General features: G+C 46.9%; 2 protein-coding genes and 1 long non-coding RNA gene across 4 annotated transcripts; 2 read left to right on the top strand and 1 right to left on the bottom strand.

The window, feature by feature from the left end:
* Window positions 1–48: 48 nt before the first annotated feature.
* VPS33A (VPS33A core subunit of CORVET and HOPS complexes) lies at window positions 49–7,454 on the top strand. 2 transcript variants are annotated; one of them, XM_065032940.1, is made up of 13 exons: window positions 49–202; window positions 268–333; window positions 424–551; window positions 1,461–1,650; window positions 2,294–2,410; window positions 3,063–3,237; window positions 3,679–3,872; window positions 5,163–5,289; window positions 5,466–5,533; window positions 6,058–6,195; window positions 6,391–6,528; window positions 6,700–6,868; window positions 7,006–7,454. In XM_065032940.1, the coding sequence occupies exons 1-13, from the start codon at window positions 101–103 to the stop codon at window positions 7,197–7,199; spliced, it is 1,806 nt and encodes a 601-aa protein (XP_064889012.1). In that variant the 5' UTR covers window positions 49–100; the 3' UTR covers window positions 7,200–7,454. The 2 variants fall into 2 exon arrangements, with proteins under 2 accessions (XP_064889012.1, XP_064889013.1); XM_065032941.1 differs by lacking the exon at window positions 268–333 and having other exon boundaries at window positions 68–202.
* On the bottom strand, window positions 1,409–13,498 carry LOC135575614 (uncharacterized). Its single transcript, XR_010466698.1, has 2 exons — window positions 13,234–13,498; window positions 1,409–12,265 (listed from the first exon to the last, which is right to left on the bottom strand). It is a non-coding gene; the product is annotated as an uncharacterized LOC135575614 (long non-coding RNA).
* On the top strand, window positions 10,296–12,348 carry LOC110357780 (uncharacterized). The gene is made up of 2 exons (XM_065032989.1): window positions 10,296–10,787; window positions 11,956–12,348. The coding sequence occupies exon 2, from the start codon at window positions 12,013–12,015 to the stop codon at window positions 12,145–12,147; it is 135 nt and encodes a 44-aa protein (XP_064889061.1). The 5' UTR covers window positions 10,296–10,787; window positions 11,956–12,012; the 3' UTR covers window positions 12,148–12,348.
* Window positions 13,499–13,505: the final 7 nt, after the last annotated feature.

Genomic DNA, 13,505 nt, shown 5'->3' with positions numbered 1-13,505 from the left:
GGGGGCGCTGTGCCGCCGAGCTGCCGCGGTGGCCCCGCCCCGCGCGTCACGCGGCGGCGGTCAGGTGATCCCGCGCTGTCACGTGAGCGGGTGCCCCGCCATGGCCGCGCACCTGAGCTCGGGGCGGGTGAACCTGACGCTGCTGCGGGAGGCCGGGCGGCGCGAGCTGCGCGAGTTCCTGGACAAGTGCGCGGGCTCCAAGGTGAGCGGGTCGGGGGGACGCGGGGCCCGGCGGGGCCCGCCTGACGCCTCTGTCCCCTCCCGCAGGCCATCGTGTGGGACGAGTACCTGACCGGGCCCTTCGGGCTGATCGCGCAGTACTCGCTCCTGAAGGTAACGGCGGGGCCGGGGGCGGCGGTCGCTGGCAGCCGGGGCTGTCACCGCCGCTCCCCGCCGCTAAGCAGCGCCTCTGCCTCCGCGCAGGAGCATGAGGTGGAGAAGATGTTCACGCTCAAGCCGGGCCGCCTGCCCCAGGCAGACGTCAAGAACGTCATCTTCTTCGTGAGGCCCAAGCTGGAGCTGATGGACATCATCACCGACAACGTGCTCAGGTGCGGCGGGTCGAGTTGTGGTTCAGATCACGGGAGAACAAAGAGCTTGAGGTGCTGGAGCAAGTTGAGAGAAGGGAACGGAGCTGGTGAGGGACTGGAGCACAAGTGTGATGGAGCGGCTGAGGGACCTGGGGGTTCAGCTGGAGAACAGGAGCTGAGGGGAGACCTTCTGATCTCTGAACTGCCTGAAAGGAGCTTGGAGCCAGGGGGGTCGGGCTCTGCTCCCCAGGAACAAGCGCCAGGAGCAGAGGAAACGGCCTCAAGTTGCGCCAGGGGAGGTTGAGGTTGGATCTGGGAACAATTTATTCCCCAAAGGGCTGTGGGGCATTGGAACAGGCTGCCCAGGGCAGTGCTGGAGTCACCATCCCTGGAGGGTTGGACAGACGGACATGAGGTTCTCAGGGATGTGGGGCAGTGCCAGGGGTGGGTTAATGGTTGGACTCTGTGATCTTGAGGGTCTTTTCCAACCAAAATGATTTTATGATTCTATGAACTACATGCAGACACCAAAACTGCAGCACAGCCGCTTCTGGGGCTCGCGTTGGGGTATGAGACACCCTGGGAAAGGAGGGAGGGCTTTGCTTTGGCTAGCAATGCAGAGGGGTGCATTCCTCATTAAGAAGATGTGCATTCCTAATAATTAGCTGGAAAAAGTCACACTGTGAGTGACCCTTTTGAGAACTGCAAGGAAACCAAGTCACTTTGCCCTTGTTTCAGACCTGTGTCTGTGAATGCGTGTGGCTGGGCAAAAAATATTCTGAAAGACAAAGCCAGGAATGGAAGCTGGTGATAACCACGTGCAGCATTCCTATTTCCTCTGAATGCTGCGCCCCAGCCCGCGGTCTGTGCTGGTTACCTGTGCAGCGCAGTTACCGTTTGCTGTGCTCCTTCCTCCTGTGACTCTCGTAGGGAAGACAGAGGCCGCTCTCCCCAGAGGGATTTCCACATCCTCTTTGTGCCGCGCCGCAGCCTGCTGTGCGAGCAGTGGCTGAAGGAGCAGGGCGTGCTGGGCTCCTTCATCCACCGGGAGCAGTACAGCCTGGACCTGATACCCTTCGATGGAGACCTGCTCTCCATGGAGTCTGAGAGCGCGTTCAAGGTAAGTTGAGCCTGAAATTCTCTGTTTTCTGACTAAACACTACACCAAGATGCACTCCGGTTCCTCCAGCTTGAACTGCTGGTGTTGTCACACATTGAGCATTTATGAGGCCTAAAACTCCTAGTTGTTCCAAAGAGCCAGCACAGTTTGTGTGAATATGCAGCCGAAGAGCTGCATATGATGGTTAAAACTGCACAGTAAGCTGCACCGAGAATTAGCTGCCCCATACCAGCCGTGTATCCTGTTTTCTCAGAACGATGCATCTGGGGACAGAAAGGTTTAAAGAGTTCCTTTGGTCATCTCTGCCTTATTATCCCAGAGGATGCATCAGGGCTTGCAGCTTGTCGGCAGCTGTGACGAGGTGTTGTGCTCTCAGAGTGGCCTAATTAGAGGGAGAGGCTCTTTGCACTCATTTTCTGTCTCTCTTACTACTCTCCATCGAACTGGGAGTGTGAGATTCAGAAATATTAGTGTCTGGTTTGATCAAACAATTTGATGTTGTGACAGCACAGAAAAGGTGCATATGTGCCAACGGCCATAGTTTTTGCCCAGCCTGCATCTCCTCTGAACTGTTCACATGGACCACATTCTGCTGTGGAAGCAGCTCTGACACCTTCCATGGGGAATCCTTCTTGTTGTTTAGGAATGTTACCTGGAGAGCGACCAGACAAGTCTGTACCACGCGGCAAAGGGGCTGATGACGCTGCAAGCTCTCTACGGAACCATCCCACAGATTTTTGGGAAGGGCGAGTGTGCCCGGGTAAGGCAAATGCTGCTGCTTAAAAACTGCACCTTGTTCTTTCGAACTGCGTTAAAGTGTGTTCGGTTAAATGCCTTTGTGGGATTTTGAATCCAGCCACAGACCTATCTTGTCATATTGGCATTTTGGGATCACAGCCATCAGGTCTTTATCATGTCTGGCCAAAAGAACAGTATTTGGTGTTCCGTAAGTCTTCCTGTCAGGAGGATTTATCTGATTTCGTATGTTTTGCTCACATGTACACTGCCTTCGTGTTTTCAGCAGTTCTTTCTGTGAAATTTTAAGACTTGCTCTGTTGGTATCAGAATGTCTGCATAAAGCGGGAAATGTGTAACCTACTGCTCATGCCTTTGCTTTTTCATCTCTCCCTATAACTCACCTTTTTTTTCCTCTCTCTGATCAATACCATATAATCGGTAACTTTTGTAATGAATGAGTGGCTTGAGATGAGCCCAGATCTTCAGCCACAGTCGCTGTCTTGCTAAGTGCAGAGACAGGCAAGGACTGTCAGCGGGTTTGTACCTCCTGCCATTCTCTTCCTTTACACAGGGCTGTGCCCCACACTTGCACGAGCGTGTGCTTGTGTGGCCTACAAATTGGATCCCTCTATTATGACCTGCACCGTAACCAGCCCAACACAATTTATTTTCAGCACGTGGCTAATATGATGATCAGGATGAAGCGTGAGTTCCCTGGAAGCCAGAACTCAATATTTCCCGTCTTTGATACCCTGTTGTTGCTGGACCGCAACGTCGATCTGCTGACACCGTTAGCTACGCAGCTGACGTACGAAGGGCTGATAGACGAAATCTACGGAATTCAGAACAGTGAGTACGGCCGGAGAACGGGGAGGTCTCTGGTGTGCTTGAGCAGGTCATGCTGGGTCAGGTGGGTTTATGTTTCACTGAGTGACAGTGACGTGGGAGCAGCTCACCTGAACTTGGTGCAGGGATGGTTCTGTCCCAAGCTAGAGCCCGTCAAGATCAGTTCTGCCTCTTTTTTCCTAGGAAGGGGAGCTGAGGACAGGGTAGCAGGGTAGCTAGCACCTGGGTTCTGATAATGTGTATATGTATAGGTATTAGGGTCCCTGGGTGAGTACAGGGAGACTCTCCTTTATTAACACATACGCTGAGTCATCTGGGCATTTAATTAGCTTTGCTGCTCAGAACTGTTTCCAGCTTGGGACACATTTCCACAGCCTGCTTATCTTTTAACTTCTGGTGCTGAACATTCAGTCTCTATAAGGGTTATCTCTCTGCTTTTGGTAGCTTACGTGAAACTCCCTCCTGAGAAGTTTGCCCCGAAGAAGCAGGGTGAGGGTGGGAAAGATCTCCCCACGGAACCCAAGAAGCTCCAGCTGAACTCTGCTGAAGAGCTGTACGCAGAAATCCGAGACAAGAACTTCAATGCTGTGGGGTCTGTGCTGAGCAAGAAAGCCAAGATCATCTCAGCAGCCTTTGAGGTGAGGCCTGTACCCAGCTGTGCATCCCCAGGGCTTTCTTGGCCTCAGCTAAGTCTGCAGAACAGTCAGGTGCTGCTTCCCTCTGCAAGAGGCCAAAGGTGAATTTGAGCGAACTGATCAATTCCACTTTGTTGCTGTTGTTACCTGTTAACAGAAAGTTCTTTTTCCCTTTGTATTTACTGAAGATGCAGAGAAAATGCTTTAAGAAATAAAACTCCAGAATGTACCCATAGAGTTTATGGCTGGCATAAAAACAGATAAGAATAGGAAGAAGACGGTTGTCTTACAGGAGGTTTGACCTGTAAATTCATGCTCATGTGTCACCTTAGACAAAGCTGGAGAGTGCTGTGAGGTGTGTTTGCAGTTTTGTTTGAAAACATCCTGTTGATGATTCATAAAGAACCTGAGATCCCATATCTCTGCTTTCAGACTTGATGGTGATTCTCAAGAGAACTTGTTACACTGTTTGATGGTATTTCCTTATTTTTATCTTTGCCTCTTCACTTCTGCCACATTTAAGGTGAGGTAGCAGTACCTTAACTGAAATACTGTGTGCTCAGCCTCAGGTCTCAGTAAATGTCTGTTACTGCAATATTAGTGCTGACGGTGCTAAAGATGGATTATTCATACTAGTTGTTAATTAAAAAAAAAAATTAAGAAATTGTCTGGGGTAATAGGTGATAATGAAACAGCAGCAGAGGACTTCTTAAGTTGCAGGCTTCATCATTATCGCTCTCCTGCCTGTACTTGCCCATTTAAGTCCTTCACATATGAGTCAAATTATTATTTTTATCCCAAGTAGCCCAAAGGAAATACAGACCTGTGGACTGCTCTGAGAGCTGAAGTCTGCATTGTGCTTCATCACATCCTTGCCCCAAACCTGGGGCACTGTTACCACCAGGTACAGTGACTGGCAGGCTTCTGTTTGCGAGGGACGCAGACAATGCCAGCCCAGTTCCTCAGCAGCTTTCACTACTGCTTTGAGCAGATCCTGATGGCTGAAGTCAGACAAAGGTGGAGAAAAGTGATTTGCAATACTGGTTTAATGGGAAAAAAACAGTCTAATGATTGTGTTGTATTATGTCCTGCCTATTTTAATGGTCAAAGTGCTGTTACAGATAATGCTGTGACTTTAGGCTAAGCATGTAATGTATTTTCTCTAAAGGCTGCATATCTCTAACAGTATCTGCTGTTGCAGTGAGTAAAATTCTTTTTCATTATAAAATGATCGAGTTGACGTGTGGCCAATTAATGTGAACAAGCCCTAACCTGAGCAATGGATTTATTTAGGAAAGACATCACGCAAAAACCGTTGGAGAGATTAAGCAGTTTGTGTCACAGCTGCCACACATGCAGGCGGCAAGAAGTTCTCTAGCGAACCACACTTCCATTGCAGAACTCATCAAAGACATCACCAGTGAGTATATGTTGAGCAGTCTATCAGAGTAATTTAAATATAGCAAGATGACTTGATGGACGTCATTCAGCTTGGCAAAAATTTGCTTTGCTCCATCCAGTGCATCTGCTGAAATGTTAAATGTAGAAAATAAGCTATTGGTTGCTACTCTATTGATTTTCATTCTTCTCTCACAGCATCTGAAGATTTCTTTGATAATTTAACAGTGGAACAAGAGTTCATGTCTGGAATAGACACAGACAAGGTAATGACAACTAGTGACTCTTGTGTCCTCAAAAATAGCCAACAATGTATTTCTCTGTTTGTTTTTTTTTTTCCATTTGGGGTTTTTGAAAGAGGAAACCTGATCTAGATGATGTCTGTCTCCATCAGTTGTCTAGGTTGTGAGTTCTTACATGTCTTCGTGCACACTTGCAGGTTTTTTCCTATTGTTGCCTGTAACACAGGTGTACACAGCTGGGGCACTTCATGCCCTGAGGGATCAGTGAAAGATTCGGGACCGTTCATCAGAGCTTTTTTAATGCATCAGACACAGTCTAGATAATTGAGTGTGGAATCAACATGCTTTAGAAAAGATGCCAGGGGAACCAGTGCTAGATCGCTACTTTATAGACAGGCTTGAGCTGCCTGGAGAGCAGCTGCACCCTCTTTCTTGCTGTTTCGGACATATTAGGCAAAACTAGATCTTTCTTTTGAGGTCTTCTCAGTACTTTAACAGATCTTTAAATAACAGCTTATGCTTTTTGTTGTTGTTGTTTTTTTAAATAGGTTAATAATTATATTGAAGACTGCATAGCTCAAAAACATCCATTAATCAAGATCTTACGCCTTGTTTGCTTGCAATCTGTATGCAATAGTGGACTGAAACAGAAGGTTCTGGACCATTACAAAAGAGAGATTCTCCAGGTTGGGCTCTGACTTTTGAATTGATAAGATTTCTGAAAAAATTCAAACACTGTAAATGGGATACACTCTACAGAGATCTTAACCAAAAAAAACCTTTTTAAAATTAATATCTTTGTTGTTTTGTTTTGGTTTTTTTAACACCCTGGTCACAGATTATTGACATGGTATATTAAAGGTGAATTCTTCATATTTCAGACTTACGGCTATGAGCATATATTGACCTTAAATAACTTAGAAAAGGCTGGACTCCTGAAGCCTCAGACAAGTGGTAGGAATAACTACCCAACAATCAGGAAAACCCTGCGCTTGTGGATGGATGATGTTAATGAACAGGTAAACAGCCACCTCAGCAGTGAATGTTGCATCTAACAATACAGAATTATGTGCAGCAGGAAAACCTTCGTCTTTATTTTTTTATTTTATTTCATTATTTAATTTTATTTCATTTCACTTCATTTCCATGATAGCGCTCGCCTGCTGCTCACACTTCTCTCTCTCTTGCAGAACCCCAATGACATCTCCTACGTGTACAGTGGCTATGCTCCACTGAGCGTACGCCTGGCACAGCTGCTGGCTCGGCCAGGCTGGCGGAGCATAGAAGAGGTGTTAAAGATGCTGCCAGGTCCCCATTTCGAGGAGAGGCAGCAGTTACCTACTGGCCTTCAGAAAAAACGTAAGTTTTGCTTTGTTTTCCCCTTTTTAAAGGGAGATGCATCTCTGTTAGGCTCATTTTGAGCTTAACTAATAGTTGATGGACAGGAGACATAAAAATAAAACTAAGACAACCTGTTAATTTCTTTGAATATGCAGGTCAACATGGTGAGAACCGAGTCACTCTGGTGTTCTTCTTGGGAGGGGTGACCTATGCAGAAATAGCTGCACTGAGGTTTCTGTCCCAAATGGAAGATGGAGGCACCGAGTACGTCATTGCCACGACAAAACTGATCAATGGAACAAGTTGGATCAAATCCTTGATGGAAAAACTGGAGCCCGCCCCTTTCTAGGGTCTGTGGCAAGAGACAGTGAAAGTGCGAGGCCGCATGTGACACACACACACAGAGGCTTCTGGTCTTCTGGCACAGCTGCTTGAACATCGGAGAAACATGACAGGGCGAGAAGCTCTCCTGAGACCAGCTCATGATGCAGTTACCCTCATCCCTCTGTGCACTTGTATTCTTTGTGCTCTGTGTGTGGAACTGCCTCGTAGACGAGCAGTGCAGAAAGGCACTAACAATAAAATAAAAAATGGGAGAAAGAGAGATCCCCGCTCCTGGTCTGAACTGGCAAATAAGCACTGGGGGAGTGGGGATTTGTGCTGGTCCTTCTATTTGGCAAATTGTGGGTTTTTTTAATTTCAGTTTAGTTTTAGTGAGGGATGGGATTACTTCTTTTTACTTCTAGCCCCAGGATGCTGAGGATGCAGGATGTTTTCTGTTCCTGGTTTCATACTGATATTCCTAGTCTGTGTTTCTCTGGTGCCTGATACTCAGCTGTTTCTCTGCTGTACGCAGGGTTCAGTTTTCTGTTGTTTTTCTGATGAAAGTCAAAGAACTTGTGTTTCCTGCAGCTTCAGCACCTTAATGTCAACAGGCAGCAGCAAGGGCCAGGCCACAAGGGCTGAATTTTCTCACATCCTTGGAAGCTGTTTGTATGACAGAAAGGCAACCGCTGTAAACAGTGCTGTCCTGCAGGATTTAGCCAAGGCAGTCTATCGGGTTTCCTGCAGCAACAGCTAAACCATGACCTGTCCGCATGCACATCAACAGCACTGGCTGAATACAACCAACTGCACCCAAATTACGAGGGAGATTATTAAGCCCTTTATTTCACTCGCTCTCTCCAGGGCTCAGTGGGAGGTCAGTTGTTTGTGCTGGGTGCACCCACCTGACTCTGAAAGCTACTGCAGAGTATGAAGCCCATCAGTGTGCCAAGAGCTTATGTTTGGAGACACAGACACTCCCCGCATGGGACTCGGGCCAGAAATAGCTACGTCAGTGACCCAGTAAACAGCAGGTTTAAAACAGACACCTTTTGTCACACACACAACCCCCCCTGTTCAGTTTATAAATTGTGGTACTTGCTGCTACAAGCTGTTGTAGAGCTCAAAATTATAAAACGGAATTTTCCATGGGGTTGGTGATTGGGCCCTTGGTGCAGACTCAGCCTTGCAAATTGCCGAGGCTGGGAAGGCAGCAGGGCAGCTGCCAGAGCCGCTGTGCTGTGCTCAGCCGTCTCCTCGCTGCCACTGTACTCACTTCAACAGCTACCACCACAACTCCATTTCACACTGCATTTCACTCCTGAATACTTAAAAACAACAACAAAAAGAACCAAGGACCCAACACTACCCGCCCCCCACCCCCCCCAAAAAAACCCCAAACATACATTAAAAAAAACATGCACCCCACACACACACTCCACACCATAAATCACTACCTTAGCAAACATTTTTGCTCTTAGTTATCCTGAGTAATGCATAATATGTCCCCCCAAAAAACACTTAATCTTTCCAAGTTGTCACAGTTAGGACCATAAGATTGAGTTCTGCCAAACCAGTTCCTTCACAGAGCCCCTCCATCTAACTCCAGTTGGCTTATTAGAATAAAATACAATAAAAATGTATTCTATCCTGTTTTTTTTGAAAGTGCTCACTTTCTCTCTCTCTGGAGCTAACACATAAATAAATTAAACTAAGCTGTGTTCTTCTCTCTCTGCCCCAGGATAACCGAATTACTTAAGTCAAAACATTTTTCTAACATCCAGACTTTTTTCTTTAAGCTTATATACTAATTACATTCTGCTCTGCCATTTAATATACTACATCAGAAATATTTATAGATTTTTTTGAGTTTTAAATTAAAGAAAAAAAAAATTTAAATCATTTGAGACTTTAGTTCAGGTGGGTAGGCAACTTGCAGAATTGTCTTAGAAAACAAAACATGCTGCCACTTTGACAAAGATGCAAGGAGCAAATGTGGATTGCCTTGCTCTGCATTATTTCCACAGTTTCATTGTAAATTAGGTAATTTCACAGTGTTTAAAAAGAAAACTGAAGTAGCTTTGAGACAGAAATGTTACTGTGCAGAGAAAAACAAGAAACAATGTGATTCAGTGCGATCGTTACAGAATGTCCTTAGCTTGGCCTTAAGAGTCTTCATACTGTCAACATTTCCAGATTATTTTTTTCCCCAAAACTTTAAAAACTGAACTAGTTGCAAGGAAATTAATAACACTGATCAGACTAGTTTGTGAGCTATGCTCATGACATGTAAAAGCAACACAAGTGAATAAAGGAAACTACACAAAGCACGAATTCAACAGCTTGCTTACCTTTTCACTTGGACCAGTTAGTGTTTGTTAGTAACACTAGAGCCCAAACTTATTTCAAAAATAGCTTATGTCAGACACAGGGTAAACTCTGATTTATCAACAACACTGCTGCGTATTTTTTTGCAGCCTGAACGACCACCACCACCAAGCCAGAGCCATGTGGACCCTCAAAACAGACAAAGTCTCTTCCTGGAACTATTCAACAACAACAACATAAAATAAAACCCCATCTTGACGTTGATCGATTCTCTAGAGGTGCAATTACTACTTAACAGGCTTCCTGAGCAGCTTGATTATGTTCTGCTTCTGTCTCAGGCCTTGCTGACCATGCGGGTAATAATTTGATAACAAGAGAGGCTAATTAAATTAAGGGGCCATTTTCTACATCATAATATCTTTGTAGGTAAGAGATTTGATTTGCAGTACATATGCTTCTTCTTCTCTACTCTCTGCATTTGTCTGGTTTACAAGCAAAAAAAGAAAACATTACCCAACCTCCAGCCCAAAAGACTTCCACTTTTTATATACAGATATCAGAAAGCGGTTTTGCTAAAAATAAACATATAGCTTGCCCTCCTCCTTCCCTCTTGCTGCAAAGGAGTTGTAGCCCTGGCTCTCTAAAAGGCAGGGTGACTTTTTGGGTGTGCAAGGGTGAAGCCAGAGAAGTGACCCAGTGACAGGGCAGCTGAGGCTGTTTTCAGCGCTCACTCGCTTCTGATAAAAGACCCTGACTCAGCCTGCACTTCCATCCTGTGCCGTGCTGATGTGGGGTGATCCCCAGCTGTGTGGGAGCATCCTCCTCCCCAAGCGACCTGCAGCAGTGCAGGGCTCTCAGAGAATGGAGCAAGAGGCACAACAGCCTTCCACAGAACAGCAGAATGAAAAGTATAATATGATACAATGTTTTGTTAGAGGAAAACCCCATACACATTTAAACAAATGCAGGTTTTTTGACCTGGTAACACTAAGCCATGGCACTTAAATTCACCAGACACTGTTGACAGAAGCACAGAAGGGGAGCTGTTTGGCGTGCTCTGCTGTGCTGCACAAAGGCGCTATGTCATATCAGAACTGTCCTGACCACACCTAGTGCATTAGCCCTCCCGTGGGCTGCAAACACAACCTCATCACTCCCCGCTCCCGGCCAAGCGGAGCAGAAGGGCATTGATCTACAGCACAAACCGACCAGAAGCCAGAAATTCACGGGAACAAAACTAGAGAGAAATAGGAACTTCACAAAGTAGAGCCCATCATCTGCCTTGGTAAGTTTATTTCTTTATCAACATCTTTTTAAATAATCAGAAATCACATAAAGCCTATAAATATACTCCAATGCTTTGAGTAACCAGGAAACCATGGCTGCTTTTAGAATGCAATAGCTCCTACAATATATACACGTGCCTGAGCTTAGAATGAAATTACTGAACTCTTTAACAATACCGAAAAGTGAACTCTTTATCACAACAGCTCTTTAAAAAAATATTCTAAGTGGCAGGATGGGAATTCAGTTTACTGCAGCTGACTTCAGATTGCTTAGAAAATAAATAATCCTTTTAGAGTAGCTTTATGTTAAGTCTAGTTTCATGTGCTTGACCAAGAGTGTGTATATTTTTGACCAGGCAGAGTTATAATCCAAATTAAAAGAACATGTAAATTGGAGAAACAGTAGATTTTTTTAGATGCGCCTTCACAGCTTTTAAGTCTCATGAGCCAACAACTTTTGTGAGAGTTCAGATTTTATATTAAACTAACAAATGAGCAGCCACTTCTAAAGCGATGTGTGTGACTTTAAAATACAGCTAGAAGATGAATTCTAAAGCATCTTATCCTGTGGCTCCCATTTAAAGGTTATTTTTAATGTGAGATATAAATATTTGCCTGTGCAAACTTGTACTTGAGCCTCAGTTATCATCATTCTTAAACAAAATGCACAGTTTGTGCCAGTATCTCCATTAGATGCAATTATATCATTAAATATTAATGGTGGCTTCCTTGGAGAAATTGACCACTTTGATCAGAACGCAGCTGGTAATGCACCATCAGCCATGGCTCCGACCGGGAAGCTCTAGATGTGCAGTCGCTAACACGGGGGGGTAGATAGCCAGCCGGACTCTGGAAGGGTCTCTGGTCCCCACCGACACGGCAGCGTCCACTGCCTGGGTGTCTATATTTTACTTTGCTTAGTTACCAGCCCTGATTTGGAGACTTTGATCAGATCCCAAACTCTCTTTCAACACTGCGCAACTCAGCAACCCTGTACAGGACTCTGAGCAAGCACATGCAAGTCCAAGCTGACACTAGCAACCTTCTTAGAGGGACAGGAGGACATTAACGCTCCTGAACACAACCATTTCTCCCCACAGCGGAGCCATTCCCTCCGCTCTGCAGTCTCCTTGCTCAGAAAGACTCATCCTGTCCCTTTGCTTGCAGACTGGGCAGGAACACAGCGGCAGCCAGCCCCACAGACCCCCTACCTGCCGCAGAGCCATGCCGGATTCCTTCACCATCCACTTCCTCAAGGTGCTCAAGGAGCTCCTGGCCTTTGTGCTGTTCAGTTACACTGTGCTGGTCGGGGCGCTGCTTCTCGCCGGCTGGACAACGTACTTCTTGGTGCTTAAATGACGGCTCCTATCCTGCTCCCGCAGCCACGGGCTGGCCAGAGCCACAGGCTCCTCCGTGCAGCTCGTCCTGCATGTCCGCTCAGCACACAGGATCGCAGTCCCTTCCTCCTGCGCCAGCTCTGCAAGCATTTTGTTCCGTTAATGCCTAATCACAGTCTTATTTTCTTACGTAAAAAGAATAAAGATTAAAAAAAAGTGCCTACATGCATGTACTTTACTGATCTTTGTGGCTCTTGCAGATTCTTTGTGTCTTATAGACATTTGCCCATGTTCCCCAAAATATTTAAAACCCTCCCAGTATTTTTCTCCTGAGATTCCCACTGGAATTTCCCTTCCGAAAGCGCAGGGGTGGGATGCAACACAGCTCAAGCGTGACCAGCATCTCAAGTAAACAAGTCCTGCCTTGTCTGACTTTGCCTCATTACGGGTGTGAAGGCAGAAATGTAGAAATTACTTGTAATTTTTTTTAAATAAGTCCTGGAAAAAGAAATTTCAAATTAGCACAAGGTTTCCTTCTCCCTACAGTTTTATGAAGCACTCTCCACGGGGTGGGGGCACCAACACCCCTTTATCTACAGGCCTATTATTTAACACTCTCAAGTGCGCAACACTTTACAACAAACACTAAAAACATGGAGTTAGCTGCAAGCTGTGCCTGCAATCCAGCCCTGCCTCGCTACAACTGTGCTGAGTAATCTGAGTCTCACAGAGAACAGATGGGAATTTCTGGTGTAGGCAGAACCAACGGATTTAACCGATCAAGGCCTTTAATGTAGAACTATAGAGGAAACCTTTGCTGGATAAGCTGTGGCACAAGCCAAAAGCTAAACAGCACCATATACTCTTGAAAAACACCACTGAATTAAAGGGAGGAGGTGGGGAGCAGGAGCTGTGGCGGGCAGCACAACCGCAGCCCACACTCGTGAGCCGACACGCAGCTGAGGGCTGTTCCCTGCCGAACCGCCCCAGCCCCTCGGCCGCCTCTGGGCACATAGCAACCGGCCGAGCGTGGCCTGAAGCTCAGAGCTCCCAACGCCATTTCTGCTCAAAGGCCCGTGACAGCGTGTCCCGAGACGGGAGCCATTACCTGCAGGGCAGAGCAGCCCGGAGGAGCGCGGAGGAGCCCGGAGGAGTGCAAAGGAGCCCGGAGGAGCCTGGAGGAGCGCGGAGGAGTGCAAAGGAGCGCGGAGGAGCGCGGAGCCCCGTGCGGCAGCAGCCGGTCCCCGCGGGGCCGGAGGAGCCGCCTCACGCACGAGCCGCCCTCACAACTCCGCGCGTGCCGCTCCCGCCTTCGACCAACGGCCGCCCGCGCGACCCGCCGCGCGGCCCCACGTGCCCGCCCCTCTGCGCACGCGCCAC

This window comes from Columba livia, chromosome 17 (genome assembly GCF_036013475.1).
Source record: "Columba livia isolate bColLiv1 breed racing homer chromosome 17, bColLiv1.pat.W.v2, whole genome shotgun sequence".
Taxonomy (NCBI): domain Eukaryota; kingdom Metazoa; phylum Chordata; class Aves; order Columbiformes; family Columbidae; genus Columba; species Columba livia.
This window is presented reverse-complemented; position numbering and strand designations above follow the sequence as displayed.

Bases quoted from the DNA above. Each gene is read 5' to 3' on its own strand.
- LOC110357780 (XM_065032989.1), top strand. From the start codon at position 12,013: ATGCCGGATTCCTTCACCATCCACTTCCTCAAGGTGCTCAAGGAGCTC.
- VPS33A (XM_065032940.1), top strand. From the start codon at position 101: ATGGCCGCGCACCTGAGCTCGGGGCGGGTGAACCTGACGCTGCTGCGG. The intron at 2,411-3,062 runs GTAAGGCAAATG...ATTTATTTTCAG, and splicing joins GGAAGGGCGAGTGTGCCCGG to CACGTGGCTAATATGATGAT. The intron at 3,238-3,678 runs GTGAGTACGGCC...TGCTTTTGGTAG, and splicing joins AATCTACGGAATTCAGAACA to CTTACGTGAAACTCCCTCCT.